This window comes from Staurois parvus, unplaced genomic scaffold (assembly GCF_062004578.1).
Source record: "Staurois parvus isolate SC_StPar_1 unplaced genomic scaffold, SC_StPar_1.0 ptg001376l, whole genome shotgun sequence".
Lineage (NCBI taxonomy): Eukaryota > Metazoa > Chordata > Amphibia > Anura > Ranidae > Staurois > Staurois parvus.
In genome coordinates, this window is record NW_028319172.1 from 120874 (window position 1) to 142706 (window position 21833).

Genomic DNA, 21833 nt, shown 5'->3' on the forward strand with positions numbered 1-21833 from the left:
TCCCCAAAGCCAACCCTAACTTGCCACTTTTTCCCGCCCCAACCTGCCACTATACTCCCCTAACCTGTCACTATACCACCCCAACCTGTCACTATACTACCCAACCTGCCACTATACCACCCTAACCTGCCACTATACCATCCTAACCTGCCACTATACCACCCCAACCTGCCACTATACTACCCAACCTGCCACTATACCACCCTAACCTGCCACTATACTACCCAACCTGCCACTATACCATCCTAACCTGCCACTATACTACCCTAACCTGCCACTATACCTCCCTAACCTGCCACTATACTACCCTAACCTGTCACTATACCACCCCAACCTGTCACTATACCACCCCAACCTGTCACTATACTACCCAACCTGCCACTATACTACCCAACCTGCCACTATACCACCCTAACCTGCCACTATACCATCCTAACCTGCCACTATACCACCCCAACCTGCCACTATACTACCATAACCTGCCACTATACCTCCCTAACCTGCCACTATACTACCCTAACCTGTCACTATACCACCCCAACCTGCCACTATACTACCCTAACCTGCACTATACTAACCCTAACCTGTCACTATACCACCCCAACCTGCCACTATACTACCATAACCTGCCACTATACTACCCTAACCTGCCACTATACCGCCCTAACCTGCCACTATACTACCCTAACCTGTCACTATACTACCCTAACCTGCCACTATACTACCCTAACCTGCCACTATACTACCATAACCTGCCACTATACTACCCTAACCTGCCACTATACTACCCTAACCTGTCACTATACCACCCCAACCTGCCACTATACTACCCTAACCTGTCACTATACCGACCCAACCTGCCACTATACCCCAGCAGTGACCCCTGTCCTCTGCCTTGCCAGCATTGACCCCTGTCCTCTGCCCTGTCAGCAGTGAACCCTGTCCTTTGCCCTGCCAGCAGTAACCCCTGTCCTCTGCCCTAGCAGCACTGACCCCTGTCCTCTGCCTTGCCAGCAGTGACCCCTGCCCTCTGCCTTGCCAGCAGCGCACCCTGTCCTCTGCCTCTACAGCAGTGACTCCTGTCCTCTTCCCTGCCAGCAGTGACTCCTGTCCTCTTCCCTGCCAGCAGTGACCCCTGTCCTCAGCCCTGCCAGCAGTGACCCCTGTCCTCTGCTCTACCAGCACTAACCCCTTTCCTCTGCCCTGCCAGCAGTAACCCCATCCTCTGCCTCTTCAGCAGTGACCCCTGTCCTCTGCCTCTTCAGCAGTGACCCCTGTCCTCTTCCCTGCCAGCAGTGACCCCTGTCCTCTTCCCTGCCAGCAGTGACCCCTGTCCTCTGCCCAGCCAGCATTGACCCCTGTCCTCTGCCTTGCCAGCAATGACCCCTGTCCTCTGCCTTGCCAGCAATGACCCCTGTCCTCTGCCCAGCCAGCATTGACCCCTGTCCTCTGCCTTGCCAGCAATGACCCCTGTCCTCTGTCTTGCCAGCAATGACCCCTGTCCTCTGCCCTAGCAGCACTGACCCCTGTCCTCTGCCTCTTCAGCAGTGACCCCTGTCATCTGCCCTGCTGACCTCCCATCCTCTGCCCCCCTGACATTTTTTGCTGCACCCCCACATCAGACAGGCTAGATCTCTCCTAATCTGTAGCAAAAGCATGGCTAAAACGCATATATTTTTAGTGTTTGCATTTTTCTCAGGCCATTTGACTCAAAAGCCGCACCAAAAACGCAATGCAGGTGCGTTTTCATTGATTTGAACGTCGATGTGCGTTTTTGGTGCATTTTTTTTATTACCGCATCAAACCTGCACCAAAAATGCAGCAACCACAATTTTTAAAAAACCGCAGCCGACCTGCAACATTCCATAGGAACATACGATCACGTGTTTTTCTTCTGCTTTTTTTTTTAATGCAAAATCGGAGAAAAAAAACGGATTCGTGTGAAAGCCGCTTTTTGATTCGCTGAGCAGGTGCGTTTTAGCGCAAAAGATGTGAACGGTCCCTTAAGCCGTGGGACATGAGACAAATCGCCTTGTTCTTGCGCTGGGTGACACTGATGGGGGGGGGTTGTAGTCCCCGGGGGGGGGCTGGCTGGGGTCCCGGTCCCCTGGAAGGTGACGTCTCTCTATCTAGTAAACAGCTTTCTCAGATTTTCCATGGCAGAGACAGCGAGAGGAGCTGCGCAGCAGTGACTGTGTGAGCAGCAGATGTAGATTTTCCAGTCGCTGTGCTCCGGCGGAGGAGAGTGTCACTTCTCTGCTGCGGGAAGACAGTCAGCACATTCAGCAGGTGACGTGTGACACGCACTCATATATAGGGGGGAGAGCGGCCACGGCGGGCCAGCCAAGATGCATGTGGAGCCAGCTGCTCTCTTCCTGCTGTCTGCCCTCTGCACAGGTAAGGAGGAGGGACGGGTGGGGGCCACGCTCAGCACTACCCGCGTCTGCACTCAGAACTGTCTGTGCTCCCTGGAGCAGCATGCTTGCCTCTTTTAGGCTCCGTTCACACCTATGCAGTGCTTTTCGCAGTTCATTTTGTGTTTTTCTACACGCGTTTTTACCGAGTTGATCCGTGTTTGGCGTTTTATTCAGCTCTGTTTTTTTTTGTTAAGTTGATTTATTTTTGCTGGGTAGAATAAAAACTCAAAAAACATGGCAAAAAACGCACTACCATGCACTTCAGCAGCTTCTCCACTGAACTTTATTGTAGCAAAAACGCTGCGTTTTTGCTATTAAAAGAGTCCCCGACCCTTTCCAAAAAACGCAGCGGCTCAAAAAAGCCTAGAGGTGAACATGCTCCATAGGAAAGCATGTGAAATGGACTGGAGTGGGTTTCTGCAGAAAGCGCTAAAAAACGCACTGGTGTGCATGACAACTCATGGGGCCCCCGGGCAATAGGGGATCATGGGGCCCCTGTGTCCTTGCCCAAACTCAAAAAAGCCTATGAAAAAGGTACCAGGGGCATCTCATGGGTCCCCCTACTGACCCTGGGCCCTCGGGCAGTGCCCGAGTTTCCAAATGGTCAGTCCGCCCCTGCTGGTGTGAACAGAGCCTTAGGGCTGGCCATACACCGGGGCGGACTGACCATTCAAGCACTCGGGCACTGAAGTTTGTTGGGAGACATTTGATGGGCACTTAAAGATTATGAAGAGATGCTGGGTGGGAAGTTATAGTTTATGGGGGGGCACAGGGGGGTTACAATGTATGGGGAGATACAGAGTGGGTGCATAAAGTTTCTGGGGTGACATTTGGGGAGCCTAAATATTATGGGGAGACACTTAGCAGGCCCTTAAAGGTTATGGGGACACACGTGGAGGGCTCCTAAAGATTATAGGGAGACAGTGTGGGGGGGGGGATGCCTGAAGTTTATTGGGAGACATTTGATGGGCACCTAAAGATTATGGGGATGCACTGGGGGGCACCTAACGTTTATGGGAGGGAGTAAGCACTGGGGGAATGCTTAAAATGTATAGGGAGACACTAGGGGGTGCTTAAAGTTTATTGGGAGACATCTTGGAAACACTGAAAGATTTTGGGGAGATTCTGGGGGTTGGTTAAAGTGTATAAGGAGACATGGGTGGGAGGGTTGCTTAGAAATGATGACACTGAGGGGGGGAGGTGCTTAAAGTTTATGGGGAGACACTGGGGTGGTGTCTAAAGTTTATGGGGAGACACTGGGGTGGTGCTTAAAGATTATGGGGAAACACTTGAATGGTGCCTAAAGTTTATGGGGAGACACTAGGGAATGTTTAAAGTTTAGGGGAAGACACTAGGGGGTGGTTGGATTGTAGGAAAAACTCTGGAGGGGGGAGATTACACATTATGGGGAGACACCGAGCGAGGGAGCACTTAATGTACATGGGGAGACACTGGGGGTACTTGATTTGTAATGGGGGTCATGGCTACTCCTCACAATTTATCACCAGCGATTAGTAGAACCGAGCCCTAGACTTACATCACCACAGGATAGTACAAACCAGGACTTGTTTATTGAAAGACATTTTTGGGACATTTTGAAAGCTGCTTTCAAAGACTTTGTGTGGCAGGGGGTCAGTACTGGAAAGCTGGGGACATTTCCATGGATAACAATTTCATGGACAGATTTTCAAAACCTGGATTGTCCCTAGAAAATAGGTCCACAACTGCAGACACAGTAAGGATTGATGCACAAGGATGTTGTTTTCCTGCGTCTGATATGTCAGACTTAGCTGGGCAATTGGCCATTGACTTTAATGAAGTAGTGCACATGGTAGTTCAAAGACTGCGTTGGACCTGCTTGGCCTTGCACTGCATTTTTTTGGACGCAGAATGTTCCATTGAGATGTCTTTGAAGGTTCTCATTTATCCAGGATGTAGTATATCTCATAGTAGTTAGTGACATCCAACTGGACTTCTGCTATGTTTCGTAACTCATCCAAGCCATTTATTCAGTTCTTCACTCATTGGAACTGTAGAAGTGTCTTGGAGAAGCTACAAAAGACCTTCAACATTACAGAAAATGTCCAGTTGAATGAGGACTAACTACTACTAGCTGTCCTATTGAGGTGTCTATGAAGGTTCTCATTTATCCAGGTCATGGTATATCTCCTAGTGAGTCGCATTCAATTGGACTTCTTCTGCTATGTTTCGTAACTCATACAAGGCATTTATTCAGTTCTTCACTCATTGGAAATGTAGAAGTGTCTTGGAGAAGCTACAAAACACCTTCAACATTACAGAAAACATCCAGTTGAATGAGGACTAACTACTACTAGCAGTCCTATTGAGCTGTCTATGAAGGTTCTCATTTTTCCAGGTCATGGTATATCTTCTAGTGAGTCACATTCAACTGGACTTTTTCTGCTACATTTTGTAGCTCATCCAAGCCACTTGTTTAGTTCTTTACTCATTGGATCTGTGTCTTGGAGAACCTATAAAACATCTTCAGCATTACAGAACATGTCCAGTTGAATGAGGACTAACTACTAATAGCTGTCCTATTGAGGTGTCTATTAATGTTCTCGTTTATCCAGGTAAGGGTATATCTTCTAGTGAGTCGCATTCAACTGGACTTCTTCTGCTATGTTTCGTAACTCATACAAGGCATTTATTCAGTTCTTCACTCATTGGAACTGTAGAAGTGTCTTGGAGAAACTACAAAACACCTTCAACATTACAAATAACGTCCAGTTGAAGGAGAACTAATTACTACTAGCAGTCCTATTGAGGTGTCTATGAAGGTTCTCATTTATCCAGGTCATGGTATATCTTCTAGTGAGTCACTTCAACTGGACTTTTTCTGCTACATTTTGTAGCTCATCCAAGCCACTTGTTTAGTTCTTTACTCATTGGAACTGTATCTTGGAGAAGCTACAAAACACCTTCAGCATTACAGAACATGTCCAGTTGAATGAGGACTAACTACTACTAGCTGTCCTATTGAGGTGTCTATGAAGGTTCTCATCTATGGTTTATGTAGTAGTAGTCAGTCACATTCAACAAGATGTCTTCTGCTACATTTCATAGCTCATCCAAACCACTTCTTCTAAGACTTCCAAATAAGCAGTTTGGATGAACTACAAAACATCTTCAACATTACGGAACAAGCCGAGTTGAATGTGACGACTACTACTAGCTGTAGGACTGAGGTCCATTTAAACTGCATGTTGCGTTTTTTCCATCCAACCCTAATAATATTGGGGTCCTCCCGAGGTTCTGTGCTTTCCACATGCATTGGAATCAATTTACTAAACTGTAGGAGTTATTTTAACGATTTCCCTTGTTTTCTCTGAAGGTAACTTTCTCATCAAAGTCTTGCATGTCACCCAGGTGTACAACCACTATTTTGTAGCAAGTAATAGTTATTTGGCTACATGTGACTATTGAAAGCTTTTATTTCTTGTATCTGTTTTCCTAATATATTGTTTTTTCACCAACTTGAATGCACTCTATAGACACCTCACAGACACCTAACAATTATTACCAGACAGGAGATAGTGATATTATAGGCAGCAATTATAACTTTTGAGGGCTGAATTTTACATTCCTCTAGATCAGGGATCTCCAAACTGTGGCCCTTTGCTTGCCCTTATCTGGCCCTTTTGGGCATTATTCCTTCCACTGATAGGAGGCACTATTTGTTCCACTGACACCTAAGACTGGGCTTTATTTCTTCCACTGATAGGAGGCATTATTCGTTCCACTGACACCAAAGACTGGACACTATTCCTCTCACTGACACCAAAGACTGGGCACTATTCCTCTCACTGACACCAAAGACTGGGCACTATTCCTCTCACTGACACCAATGATGTGGCACTATTCCTCTCACTGACACCAATGATGGGGCACTATTCCTCCCACTGACACCAATGATGGGGCACTATTCCCCCCACTGATACCAATGATGGGGCACTATTCCTCCCATTGATACCAATGATGAGGCACTATTCCTCCCACTGATACCAATGATGAGGCACTATTCCTCCCACTGACACCAATGATTGGGCACTATTCCTCCCACTGATACCAATGATGGGGTACTATTCTTCCCACTGATACCAATGATGGGGCACTATTCCTCCCACTGACACCAATGATGGGGCACTATTCCTCCCACTGACACCAATGATGGGGCACTATTCCTCCCACTGATACCAATGATGGGGCACTATTCCTCCCACTGACACCAATGATGGGACACTATTCCTCCCACTGATACCAATGATGGGGCACTATTCCTCCCACTGACACCAATGATGGGACACTATTCCTTCCACTGATACCATTGATGGGGCACTATTCCTCCCACTGACACCAATGATGGGACACTATTCCTCCCACTGATACCAATGATGGGGCACTATTCCTCCCACTGATACCAATGATAAGACACTATTCCTTCCACTGACACCAATGATGGGGCACTATTCCTCCCACTGACACCAATGATGGGGCACTATTCCTCTCACTGACACCAAAGACTGGGCACTATTCCTCTCACTGACACCAAAAATGAGGTACTATTCCTTCCACTGACACCAGAGATTAGGAACTAATTTTCCCACTGCCACAAATGATGGGGCACCATTTCTCCAACTGACACCAATGATGTAATTTTCTTTAGTCCCACTGACCATGAAGCCTATGGCATTGTTTACTCCCACTGATGCCAGGGAATTTTCTACTACCACTGGCCACAGCTCAGCCCTCCTAAAGTTTGATGGGTAGTAAACTGGCCCTTTATTTTGAAAATCTGGAGACCCCTGATCGGGGCAGACTGACAACTCATGGGGCCCCGGGCAATAGGAAATCATGGAGCCCCTGTGTCCTCACCCACACTCAAACCACACCCACAAAAGCCTATGAAAGGTACCAGGGGCATCTCATGGGGCCCCCTACTGACCCCAGGCCCTTGGGCAGTGCCTGAGTGCCCAAATGGTCAGTCCACCACTGCCCCTGATGTAGATTGTAGGCTACCAAGAGCAGGGTCCTCCTAACCCTCTTGTGTTGAATTGCATTGTAATGGTTACTGTCTCCCTTTATTCTTTAACGTGCCTGATGGTGCTAAATAAATAATACACTGGGTACTAATGATAATATACCAGAGCTTCCCCCATCCTCTGGAACTCTCTACCCCAATTTACCAGACTATCGCCTACTCTGCTCACTTTTAGGCGTCCTCTGAAAACCTATTTCTTCAGGGAAGCCTATCCTGCCCTCAGCTAATAATGGAATCTTCTACTCCTCCTACCAGTCCATCCCCCACAGTTACTACCTTTTATACCACTAGCCCCTCCCTCCTAGATTGTAAGCTCCAAGGATCAGGGCCCTCCTATCCCTCTTGTATTGAACTGTATTGTCTCCCTTTATATTGTAAAGTGCTGAGAAAACTATTGGCGCTATAGAATTCCTGTATAATAATATAATACTACTACCAATATACTACTAACAATATATACTTAAATAAAACTGTAACACATAAGAAATATGAAAACATAAAAAAAAAAACACTCGTGCTATAAAAACTTTTGTGAATTTAAAATATTATTAAAAAAAAAAAAAAAGAAATGAACTGTCCAGTGGAAAGATGACCACATATAATATTGTTGAGTGAAGCCTGTTTACCTAACAATCTATAATTTGACAAGTGTCACCTTTAAAACATAAAACATTTACTACATAGCTACTGTACATACTAAGGGTAAAGAGAGACAAGAGTCCATTGAGTTCAACCCAGGGGTGGACTGACCATTTGGAAACTCGGGCACTGCCCGAGGGCCCGGGGTCAGTAGGGGGCCCCATGAGATGCCCCCGGTACCTTTTTCATAGGCTTTTTTGAGTTTGGGCAAGGACACAGGGGCCCCATGATCCCCTATTGCCCGGGGGCCCCATGAGTTGTCAGTCCGCCCCTGGTTCAACCAACAGAAAAATGAATAAATAATAATAAATAACAAGAAAATCACCGTGTACTGGACCCTAAATGCACACTTAATACATAATTATACATAATATAAGAAATAAATCTAATATGGCGATAAAGGAATTTCCAGGGGAAGATGATCAGTGCTCAGGGTGTCGATGTCATAGACCAGTGGTTGTCAAGCTACAAGGTTTAGGGGCCCTCAGCTGTGACCCCCTAACATCCCCAAAGGGCCCAAAAGTTATAGGCAGATGAGAAGAAACCAGGGGTGGACTGACAACTCATGGGGCCCCCAGGCAATAGGGGATCATGGGGCCCCTGTGTCTTTGCCCAAACTCAAAGAAGCCTATGAAAAAGGTACCAGGGGCAGCTCATGGGGCCCCCTACTGTGCCCGAGTTTCCAAATGGTCAGTCCGCCCCTGGAAGAAACGCTGTAAAGTAAGAATGCTTTCATAAATATATATTTTAGTTGTTTATTTTTAGCAATTCACAAAATGCAGAGTGAGTGAACGGAAGAAAAATCTAAATCGAATCAAAAGGGAGAACATGCAAACTCCAGGCAGCTGGTGCTGTGGTTGGGATTTGAAACCGGCGGCCCTAGTGCTGCCAGGTGGAAGTGCTAACCATTAAGCCACTGTGCTGCCCTAAATGGGGGCCAATTGTAGGGAGGGTTGAGGATCTGGATGAGCTGCACCAACTATGCCATGTTGCAAGAGGACAGACGATGCCAGGTTGTGGGCGGGGCCGCTCACACTCCACATGGGGTACTTTTAGTCTATGCGCATGCACACCAATGCCCATGACCAGGCAAAGCCGCGTTCAGATGAAATCCACCCAATGGTGGAGCTCCAACTTAGGGATGAGCAGTGCACTGTGTGCGATGGTTTTCTGGGTTCTCGTAGAACATGTTGTCCCATGTTACTACACACCTTAACTGTGAGTTGTTGCCAGGGGCGGACTGACAACTCATGGGGCCCCTGTGCAATAGGGGATCATGGGGCCCCTGTGTCCTTGCCCATACCCAAAAAAGTCTATGAAAAAGCCAATGAAATGTACCAGGGGCATCTCATGGGGCCCCCTACTGACCTCGGGCCCTCGAACAGTGCCTGAGTGCTTGAATGGTCAGTCCGCCCCTGGTTGTTGCATTTACGAGGGACCTATGCCTTCTTGACCCGTCCAGCATACTTCTGCCACCTAAAAATGGGGTTCTGCTGTGCATTTGTGCAGACCTCATGTAGTAACTCCTCCTTTCCTCCCGTATCATGCGGTGTGGCTGGTGTCTCTGTATTGCGGGTTTGGTTATGGTTGCTATGGGAAAACGACCAATGGTGAGGGAGTCAGAGCACCGACCCCCTTGCTACTGGTGGACACCTTACCCAGGTACCAGGACAGGCTGCTCTTCACCTTGCACCAGTCCTTGGTTACTTCTTCCACTCCTGACTCTGAGTTAGCCCTTTGTAACAGACTTGCTTCATGCCCCAGTTGTGCTTTACTGGCCCACTTTCATATTCCAGCAACCATCATGCACCCCTTTAAAGTACCTTCAGACCCGGATTATAGCAGTTGGTACAACGTTTAGTTAACGATTTGCAGCATAGTCCAACATGAACAGTAACAGGTATCATTCCCTAACTCACTAACCAGTTGGCCCAGGGCTACCTCAACAAGGTGTTAATCCATCTCTGGCATTGTCCATAATGTGGTGTTCTCCGGTATCTTCGGGTGGACTGCAGGGCGCAACATTGCCCCTGCATAGCTCCATGGAATCATGGCATTCTGGTAAAGCATGGGCCCGCATGACCAGCCTTCTCCCCATATATACACTATATTGCCAAAAGGATTGAGCTCCTGAGAGTGACCCATTCTTTCACAAATGTTTGTAGAAGAGTCTGCATGCCTAGGGGCTTGATTTTATACACCTGTGTCCATGGAGGGGATTGGAACACCTGAATCCAATGATTTGGAGGGCTGGCCCAATTCTATGGCAATGTAATGTATATATCATAGGGCAGGTAGGCTGGGTCCAAACTAAGCCCGGGAATGGGGAACAGACAGTTAACCCCTTCCCCAGTCTGGGCCAGCCGACTGCCTTACCGCCTAATGTAGGCAACCTCTTATGGCCATGGACGTGATTGGAACACCTGAATCCAATGATTTGGAGGGCTATCCCAATACTTTTGGTAATATAGTGTATATGTCATAGGGCAGGTAAGCTGGGTCCAAGAAAAGTCTGGGAATGGAGAACAGACAGTTAACCCCTTCCCCAGTCTGGGCCAGTCGACTGCCTTACCACCTAATGTAGGCAACCTCCTATGGCCATGGAGATGATTGGAACACCTGAATCCAATGATTTGGAGAACTGGCCCAATACTTTTGGCAATATAGTGTATATATCATAGGGCAGGTAGACTGGGTCCAAGAAAAGCCTGGGAATGGAGAACAGACAGTTAACCCCTTCCCCAGCCTGGGCCAGCCAACTGCCTTACCGCCTAATGTAGGCAACCTCGTGTGGCCATGGAGATGATTGGAACACCTGAATCCAATGATTTGGAGGGCTGGCCCAATACTTTTAGGCAATATAGTGTATATATCATATGGCAGGTAGGCTGGGTCCAAGAAAAGCCCGGGAATGGAGAACAGACAGTTAACCCCTTCCCACGTCTGGGCAGCCGACTGCCTTACCGCCTAATGTAGGCAACCTCCTATGGCCATGGAGGAGATTGGAACACCTGAATCCAATGATTTGGAGGGCTGGCCCAATACTTTTGGCAATATAGTGTATATATCATAGGGTAGGTAGGCTGGGTCCAAGAAAAGCCTGGGAATGGAGAACAGACAGTTAACCCCTTCCCCAGCCTGGGCCATCTGACTGCCTTACCGCCTAATGTAGGCAACCTCCTATGCCCATGGAGGAGATTGGAACACCTGAAACACATGATTTGGAGGGCTGGCCCAATACTTTTGGCAATATAGAATATATCATAGGGCAGGTAGGCTAGGTCCAAGAAAAGCCTGGGAATGGAGAACAGACAGTTAACCCCTTCCCCAGCCTGGGCCAGCCGACTGTCTTGCCGCCTAATGTAGGCAATCTCCTGAGGCCATGGAGATGATTGGAACACCTGAATCCAATGATTTGGAGGGCTGGCCCAATACTTTTGGCAATATAGCGTATATATTATAGGGTAGGTAGGCTGGGTCCAAGAAAAGCCTGGGAATGGAGAACAGACAGTTAACCCCTGGGCCAGCCAATTGCCTTACTGCCTAATGTAGGCAACCTCCTGTGGCCATGGAGATGATTGGAACACCTGAATCCAATGATTTGGAGGGCTGGCCCAATACTTTTGGCAATATAGTGTATATATCATAGGGTAGGTAGGCTGGGTCCAAGAAAAGCCTGGGAATGGAGAACAGACAGTTAACCCCTTCCCCAGCCTGAGCCAGCCGACTGCCTTGCCGCCTAATGTAGGCAACCTCCTATGGCCATGGAGGAGATTGGAACACCTGAAACACACGATTTGGAGGGCTGGCCCAATACTTTTGGCAATATAGAATATATCATAGGGCAGGTAGGCTGGGTCCAAGAAAAGCCTGGGAATGGAGAACAGACAGTTAACCCCTTTCCCAGCCTGGGCCAGAAAACTGCCTTACCGCCTAATGTAGGCAACCTCCTATGGCCATGGAGGTGATTGGAACACCTAAATCCAATGATTTGGAGGGCTGGCCCAATACTTTTGGCAGTATAGTGTATATATCATAGGGCAGGTAGGCTGGGTCCAGGAAAAGCCTGGGAATGGAGAACAGACAGTTAACCCCTTCCCCAGCCTGGGCCAGCCGACTGCCTTACCGCCTAATGTAGGCAATCTCCTGAGGCCATGGAGATGATTGGAACACCTGAATCCAATGATTTGGAGGGCTGGCCCAATACTTTTGGCAATATAGTGTATATATTATAGGGTAGGTAGGCTGGGTCCAAGAAAAGCCTGGGAATGGAGAACAGACAGTTAACCCCTGGGCCAGCCAATTGCCTTACTGCCTAATGTAGGCAACCTCCTGTGGCCATGGAGATGATTGGAACACCTGAATCCAATGATTTGGAGGGCTGGCCCAATACTTTTGGCAATATAGTGTATATATCATAGGGTAGGTAGGCTGGGTCCAAGAAAAGCCTGGGAATGGAGAACAGACAGTTAACCCCTTCCCCAGCCTGAGCCAGCCGACTGCCTTGCCGCCTAATGTAGGCAACCTCCTATGGCCATGGAGGAGATTGGAACACCTGAAACACATGGTTTGGAGGGATGGCCCAATACTTTTGGCAATATAGAATATATCATAGGGCAGGTAGGCTAGGTCCAAGAAAAGCCTGGGAATGGAGAACAGACAGTTAACCCCTTCCCCAGCCTGGGCCAGCTGACTGCCTTACCACCTAATGTAGGCAACCTGCCATCACAAGGGCTGCATGGCAAGCAGCAAAGAGCCCTCAGGCCTCAGGTTGGGTACCAGGGTTATAGACCATATTATGTACGCTCTGTTATGGTGTTGATATCATTCTGTGTGTCCATTTGCAGTTTCCGCCGAGAGTATCATCGGAGTCCTGGGTGGGACGGTCACTCTGCCATGTCACATGAAACGGGATTTGCTGGAAGCGGGACATCATTCTAAATTCCCAGCAACCTCCGTACACTGGACGAGATATAACAGGTGAGGGACGGCTTCTATTAACCTGGCAAACTCTGTTCAGCTGGATTTCTGCTTTCTGTTGTGTCTGCTTAACCCCAACGAATTATAAAATGGTTCAAAGAACGAGTATAGAGAAAGAAGCTGAAAAAAGATGTGTGTGTCTAGTCCACCCTCTCCCGAGTACCAGCCACATAGGCCCCTAGGAACCTAAACTGGATCCTCCTCCCCACACAAGTAATTGTGCCTCACTGTGGGGTATCAATAGCCATAGCAATTACAGGGCCTAAGGTGTAAAGGGGCCCCATTAGGGGGGCTCTTAAGGCAAATCTATTATAGACAATCTGTGTGCATGTGAAGAGATAACCCATATCCATCTCTAAGAATGGCAGAGGATGCTGGTGACATTGGCACTGTGTAGCGCACCCCTGAACTCTGCACTCTGTATGTAGCGCACCCCTGAACTCTGCACTCTGTGTGTAGCCCACCCCTGAACTCTGCACTCTGTGTGTAGCGCACCCCTGAACTCTGCACTCTGTGTGTAGCACACCTCTGAACTCTGCACTCTGTGTGTAGCGCACCCCTGAACTCTGCACTCTGTGTGTAGCCCACCCCTGAACTCTGCACTCTGTGTGTAGCCCACCCCTGAACTCTGCACTCTGTGTGTAGCCAACCCCTGAACTCTGCACTCTGTGTGTAGCACACCTCTGAACTCTGCGCTCTGCACTCTGTGTGTAGCGCACCCCTGAACTCTGCTCTCTGTGTGTAGCACACCTCTGAACACTGCACTCTGTGTGTAGCGCACCCCTGAACACTGCACTCTGTGTGTGGCGCACCCCTGAACTCTGCGCTCTGTCTGTAGCGCACCCCTGAACTCTGCACTCTGTGTGTAGCGCACCTCTGAACTCTGCGCTCTGCACTCTGTGTGTAGTGCACCCCTGAACTCTGCTCTCTGTGTGTAGCACACCTCTGAACACTGCACTCTGTGTGTAGCGCACCCCTGAACTCTGCACTCTGTGTGTAGCGCACCCCTGAACTCTGCTCTCTGTGTGTAGCACACCTCTGAACACTGCACTCTGTGTGTAGCGCACCCCTGAACTCTGCACTCTGTGTGTAGAGCACCCCTGAACTCTGCACTCTGTGTGTAGCGCACCTCTGAACTCTGCTCTCTGCACTCTGTGTGTAGAGCACCCCTGAACTCTGCACTCTGTGTGTAGCCCACCTCTGAACTCTGCACTCTGTGTGTAGCCCACTCCTGAACTGTGCACTCCGCGTGTAGTGCATCCCTGAACTCTGCACTCTGTGTGTAGCGCACCCCTGAACACTGCACTCCATGTGTAGAGCACATCCCTGAACTCTGCACTCTGTGTACAGCACACCCCCAAACTCTGCACTCTGTACATAATGCACTCCTGGTATTTAATGCCCCTTTATGACCCTCTCACTGAAATTTGACCACACCCACTATTTGATGCAGTCAGGAGGGGGTATGTGTGTATGTGGGGGGTGTTTTAGGGGGTCCTGGTTTGGAGTTCCTCCATCTATTTTCTGAGACCCCCCCACCCCGAGATGAGCTGATGTTAAATGTACAGGAGGTACTTGTACAGTAAAGAGAAATGATCTTCAGCTATCTTAGTAGTGTAGATTTATTGCCCTCAGAGCATCTAGTCATCCCAGGCAGCACTGAAACTAACCCTGTATGTCTAAAACTGCTCATAAATGATTCTTTTTTTTTTTCCGTTCAACCAAATGTCTCATGTGGATGGGGGAATCAAGTCATTCTTGTGTTCAACCTGCTGAATCAATCCTGCTGAGTGGGAAGTGTTACCCGCCATCAGAATACACTGATCAGCGCCGTTGGCTACGGCCGGCGGTGCTGATCACACAGAAATTTCCCAAGAGGCTGGTTGTACAGAAGTCGATCGGTAAAACGTCCATTTTCTATTCTCACAGATTCAACACGAACTGAGTGGCACTAATAATTTTTTTTTTTCTTTCTGGAATCAGAACCGTGATCAGGGTGACTCCCGGCGGCATCCCATACACAGTTCGATCTGCCATTTCTCGGGCTGCGGTCCCTCAATCTGCCATCCAGAGTGGAGTGTTTTCCCTGCAGTTAAAAAATGTGAACGAGGGGGATGCTGGGATATATCAAGGAACAGCCCGCTATGGTGACAGCAGACAAGTGTGCACTGTGATCCTGAGGACCATGAAAGGTGAGTCCTTATCTACTTCAATAAAACGTTCGATCAAGAAAGTCAACAAAATATAATCTTTTCATGTTTCCTTTCTTGTGCCGTCCTCGGAGAAGGAAGAATGAATCCCGTAGAGGTAATCAGGGTTCACGAGCGGTATGGACATTCCTCCCAATGCTGGAACTTGACAAAACGGGACGGTGTGCACTGCGCTGAAGAGGGTGTGGCTAGGTTGAGTTCAATATTGGGCGTGGCTTAAAGCATCATGGTTAAGCACTTGCCCTCCTGAGGATTTACCCCCCCCCCCCTTCCCGACCAGGCCATTTTTTTGCGTCACGGCGTTGCACTACTTTAACTGACGGTCATGCAACGCTGCACCCAAACAAAATTTACGTTCTTTTTTTCCTACGAATTGAGCTTTCTTTCGGTTGTGTTTGATCGCCTGTGCGTTTTTTATTTTTTGCACTATAAAAAAAAAATAAAATTTTGAGAAAAAAAACAATATTTTTGAGTTTTTGCTATTAAACATGTCCAGTAATAAAAATTTTAAAAAAATAAAATTTTGCATAGATTTATAGCGACGATTTTGAAAAAAAAAAAAACGATATTTTTGACTTTTTGCTATTAAACATATCCAGTAATGAAAATTAAAAAAATCGAATTTTGGCATAAATTTAGGCCAAAAAATGTTGGCCTAAATTTATAACGTAATTTGATTTTTTTAATTTTAATTTTTTTATTTTTTTACTGCACATTTTACAGCAAAAAGTCAAAAATATATATTTTTTTTCTAAATTGTTGCTCTAACTTTCAGATAAACCAATTAATTTACACGTATTGTGATTTTCTTTTTGTAGCAAAGACACGGAGCAGAATACATTTTGGCCTAAATTTATGACGAAATAAAATGTTTTCATTGGACATGTTTTAGAGCAAAAAGTCAAAAATATTGTTTGTTTGTTTTTTTCAAAATTGTCGCTATAACTTTCACATAAAGCAATTAATTTACACATATTGTGATTTTTTTTTTTAGCAAAGACATGTAGCAGAATACATTTTGGCCTAAATTTATGACGAAATTTACATTTTTAAAAATTTTTTACTGCACTTTTTACAGCAAAAAGTCAAAAATATTTTTTTTTTTCTAAATTGTTGCTCTAACTTTCAGATAAACCAATTAATTTACACGTATTGTGATTTTTTTTTTAGCAAAGACACGGAGCAGAATACATTTTAGCCTAAATTTACTACAAAATAAAAAATTTTCACTGGACATGTTTTATAGCAAATAGTCAAAAATATTGTTTGCTTTTTTTTCAAAATTGTCGCTATAACTTTCACATAAACCAATAATTTACACATACTGGGATTTTTTTTTAGCAAAGGCATGTAGCAGAATACATTTTGACCTAAATTTATGATGAAATTTCCTTTTTTTAAAATTTTTTAATGCACGTTTTATAGCAAAAAGTCAAAAATATTTTTTGTTTATAGCGCAAAAAATAAAGAGCGCACAGGCGATCAAATACCACCGAAAGAAAGCTCTATTCGTGGGGAAAAAAAGGACGTCAATTTCATCTTGGCGCTGGCGCCTCCTGGCCCTTTAAGCGTTTCAGAAGCCGGGAGGCGGGGCGGGGTTTTAGGGTCATGCTAAATGCTGGAGAGGTTAAGGGGCTCATTCACACGAGACGCACAGTGTTTTAGCCTGCAGGCTGGCGCCCATTTTGCCGGGTGGTGTTGACCCGTTTGGATTTTTTTAATGCTTACGTGTGCAAACGGGTCAACACCGCCCAGGAAAGATGGGTGCCATCCTGCAGGCTAAAACACTGTGCGTCTCGTGTGAATGAGCCCCTTAACCTCTCCAGCATGAACCTAACACTGACATATCCCTTTTTGGGGTGGGCAGACCCTTTAAATAAGTTATATATAGACAGAAGAATTTCGATCCTTTGCGTCCTGAGACCCACGCCGTGCAATGGCGCACGCGTACGTCTGTGACAGCTGGCTCAGTGGGCAGGGGCGCATTACTGTGGGATGTAGAGAGCGCGGTGCAGGATTCATCCGATACTGAAAGAAGCCGGGGAAACGCATTGGAAACACTGAGCCATCCGGCCCCTCCACCGTCCTCTACAGTCATCTCTACCATCTGCTGTACATCACCACAGCCTAGGCTGGTGCTACACTAGTCACCGATAATAATAGCATCGGAGATCAGACGCAGGCACGCGACGCGACAGATGTCTCCTCGCTGCCCCCCCCCCCGACACCCACATCCTGTTATTGTCAGATGTGTGTTGGGGGCTCCACTGACTCACACGGGGGGGGGATTGCGGAAACTGCGTGATGCAAGGAGACATCAAAGATTTGGCAGGGGACGGGGGTCCCTGACGCTGGAGGGGGGGGGGGGGGGGGTGCTTCACAATTTCCCTTTTGTCAAAGGAATAAACTAAAAATGTTTTAGATGAGAAATGGAGGGGGGGGGGGGGGGGGCTGTAAGAAAGTGAATAAGAGAGGGGAGAGGAAAAAATAGAGGCGGGGGAGGGGGGAACACTTTCTGAGAGATGCTTATCACTCCCACCTTGCAGCTCAGGGGTCTTGGGTTCAGTTCCCACCATGGAGTTGGTCTGATCCCCCTCCTACAAGTCAGAGATATACCACGAGGGTCATCGTCACTTTGATACAATGTATCCATCCAAAAAATTTATTTTGTCATAAATTTCGGCCAAAATGTACGTGCAGTAAAATTTTTTTAAAAATGTAAATTTAGGTCAAAATGTATTCTGCTACATGCCTTTGCTAGAAAAAAAAATCACAATACGTGTAAATTAATTGGTTTATCCGAAAGTTATAGCGACTATTTTGAAAAAAAACAAACAATATTTTTGACTTTTTGCTATTAAACATGTCCAGTAATGAAAATTAAAAAAATCTAATTTCGGCATAAATTTAGGCCAAAAAATGTTGGCCTAAATTTATAATGAAATTTGATTTTTTACTTTTTTTTTTTTTTTAATTTTTACTGCACATGTTTTACAGCAAAAAGTCAAAAATATTTTTTTTTTTTTTAGAAATTGTTGCTATAACTTTCAGATAAACCAATTAATTTACACGTATTGGGATTTTTTTTTTAGCAAAGACACGGAGCAGAATACATTTTGGTCTATATTTATGACGAAATAAAAAATTTTTACTGGACGTGTTTTATAGCAAAAAGTCAAAAATATTGTTTTGTTTTTTTTCAAAATTGTCGCTATAACTTTCACATAAACCAATTAATTTACACATATTGGGATTTTTTTTTTAGCAAAAGCATGAAGCAGAATACATTTTGACCTAAATTTATGACGAAATTTACATTTTTAAAAATTTTTTACTGCACTTTTATAGCAAAAAGTCAAAAATATTTTTTGTTTATAGCGCAAAAAATAAAAAGCGCACAGAGATATACCACAAGGGTCATTGTTACTTTGATACAATGTATCCATTGTACTGTATGTGTGTGAATATGGATCAAGAAGGGATCCTGTGATAGGTTGGTGCTGTATAAAGGCCAAATCATACCAGCCTGCCATATGTTACACGCATGTTGCGTCATGCCTTAACACGTGTCGTGTTGGGGGAGGCAAGTTATTCGAATAGACTGCCAGGTCCATCAGGGTGCCAGAATTATTGGCACTGCATTACTGCGACACATTTATTTTTAGTTTATTCAGAAAATGAAAATCCAAGAGTACATTTTCAAGTAAAAAAATAATAATTTTTTTGTTGTTTATACAGATATATATCGTTTATAGAATTTTATTTTTAGTTTATTTAGAAAATGAAAACCCAAGAGTACATTTTCAAGCAAAAAAATTTTTTTTGTTGTTTATACAGATATATATCTTTTAAATAATTTTATTTAAAGTTTATTCAGAAAATTAAAGCCCAAGAATACATTTTCAAGTAAAAAAACATTTTTTTTGTTGTTTATACAGATATATATTGTTTATATAATTTTATTTTTAGTTTGTTCAGAAAATGAAAACCCAAGAGTACATTTTCAAGCAAAAACTTATTTTGTTGTTTATACAGATATATATCTTTTATATAATTTTATTTTTAGTTTATTCACAAATGGAAAACCTAAAAATACATTTTCAAGTTAAAAACTTTTTTTTTTATTTGTTACATATGTTACATGCATGTTGCGTCGTGCCTTAACACACGTCGTGCTGGGGGAGACAAGTTATTCGAATAGACTGCCAGGTTCATCGGGGTGCCAAAATTATTGGCACTGCATTACAGCGACACATGTAGTAAATGTTTCTGCACAGAGAAGTAGTAGTGTCCCTGATTTGCAAAAAAAAAAATTAAAACATATTTTCAAGTAAAAAAAATAGTTTTTTTGTTGTTTATACAGATATATATTGTTTATATAATTTTATTTTTAGTTTATTCAGAAAATTAAAGCCCAAGAATACAATTTCAAGTAAAAAACATTTTTTGTTGTTGTTTATACAGATATATATTGTTTATATAATTTTATTTTTAGTTTATTCAGAAAATTAAAGCCCAAGAATACAATTTCAAGTAAAAAACATTTTTTGTTGTTGTTTATACAGATATATATTGTTTATATAATTTTATTTTTAGTTTATTCAGAAAATCAAAGCCCAAGAGCACATTTTCAAATAAAAAAAAAATTTTTTTTTGTTGTTTACATAGATATATATTGTTTATATAATTTTATTTGTTACATATGTTACATGCATGTTGCGTCATGTCTTAACATGCGTCGTGTTGGGGGAGACAAATTGTTCGAATGGACTGCCAGGTCCATCGGGGTGCCAGAATTACTGGCACTGCATTACAGCGACACATGTAGTAAGTGTTGCTGTACAGAAAAGTAGTAGAGTCCCTGATCTGCAAAACAAAAAATTAAAACATATTTTCAAGTAAAAAAAACTTTTGTTGTTTATACAAATATATATTGTTTATATAATTTTATTTTTAGTTTATTCAGAAAATTAAAGCCCAAGAATACATTTTCAAGTAAAAAAACATTTTTTTTGTTCTTTATACAGATATATATTGTTTATATAATTTTATTTTTAATTTATTCACAAAATGAAAACCAAAGAGTACATTTTCAAGCAAAAAAAAACCAAATTTTGTTGTTTATACAGATATATATTGTTTATATAATTTTATTTGTTACATATGTTACATGCATGCTGCGTCGTGTCTTAACACGCGTCGTGTTGGGGGAGACAAGTTATTCGAATGGACTGCCAGGTCCATCGGGGTGCCAGAATTATTGGCACTTCAGCAACACATGTAGTAAGTGTTGCTGCACAGAAAAGTAGTAGTGTTCCTGAGCTGCAAAAAAAAAAATTAAAACACATTTTCAAGTAAAAAAACATTTTTTTTTTTGTTGTTTATACAGATATATATTGTTTATATAATTTTATTTGTTACATATGTTACATGCATGTTGCGTCATGTCTTAATGTGCGTCATGTTGGAATGGACTGCCAAGTCCATCGGGGTGCCAGAATTATTGGCACTGCATTACAGCGACACGGGTAGTAAGTGTTGCTGCACATTACAGAAAAATGGTAGTGTCCCTGATCTGCAAAAAAAAAACAAAAACAAAATGAAAACACATTTTCAAGTAAAAAAAAATTTTTTTTTGTTCTTTATACAGATATATTGTTTATATAATTTTATTTTTAGTTTATTCAGAAAATGAAAACCCAAGAGCACATTTTCAAGCAAAACATTTTTTGTTGTTGTTTATATAGATATAAATCATGTATATAATGCCCCTCCCTCTTACACTGTAAGCTCCCAGGAGCAGGGCCCTCCTGTCCCTCTTATTTATGAATTTACTGAATCCATCGTCCACTCTCCATCCTGAAGGATCCTATTGTGTGCTGGCAGCTGCCGGTGGGAAGGAGAGGAGGGAATCCGGCAGCACTGCGGGGGGTGGGGGCACACAGGGGGCCTGGGCAGCAGTGGGAAACGCATGGTGCACAGGGAGGGTGATGGGTGCGGTGGGGGGGCAATTACTGGAACTGATCCCCTGTATGACTCTGCAGCAGCTGAAAGCCAGCAGGCGGGGGAGAAGAGGCCAGCTTTCGGCTCCTGTGGAGAAAGCCATACAGGGGATCGGTTCCAGTAATTGCCCCCCCCCCCCCCCACTGTGCGGATCTCCCTCCCTACCCACATCTGTTTCACCCAACTGCCTGGGCCCCTCTGCTGTCCTGGGCCCCTCTATCGACAGCCCTGTAATTGAATGCTGTTAACAATTCCCTGTCCTTTTCAATCTGCAGCTGCTGTAATTTTCTATAAAATGCAATATTACGACCTGGGGGCGTTCTGTACACAGATAGCATACAGAATGCCCCTCAGAAATCTCAAGCGTGATTGGCTCACTGATTTTCCCAGAAGTCTGCACTAAGATACAAGTCAGATTTTGGGCATCCCCAGCAACAGAAATGTAATTTTTTGGTAAGATACTCCCAAAGGGAAATCACATCTAGAGGGATGCAGACCCTGCCACTTTCCTCATTAGAGAGC

At 44.6% G+C, this 21833-nt stretch overlaps 1 protein-coding gene across 1 annotated transcript in view; it reads left to right on the forward strand.

Moving 5' to 3' along the window:
- Positions 1 to 2040: 2040 nt before the first annotated feature.
- LAG3 (lymphocyte activating 3) overlaps positions 2041 to 21833 on the forward strand; it is a 38281-nt gene continuing 18488 nt past the window's right edge. Inside the window, exons 1-3 of the mRNA XM_089661721.1 lie at positions 2041 to 2397; positions 12966 to 13098; positions 15082 to 15290. Coding sequence (XP_089517847.1) covers positions 2349 to 2397; positions 12966 to 13098; positions 15082 to 15290 — 391 coding nt within the window. The 5' untranslated portion in view covers positions 2041 to 2348. The remainder of the gene's footprint in view (positions 2398 to 12965; positions 13099 to 15081; positions 15291 to 21833) is intronic.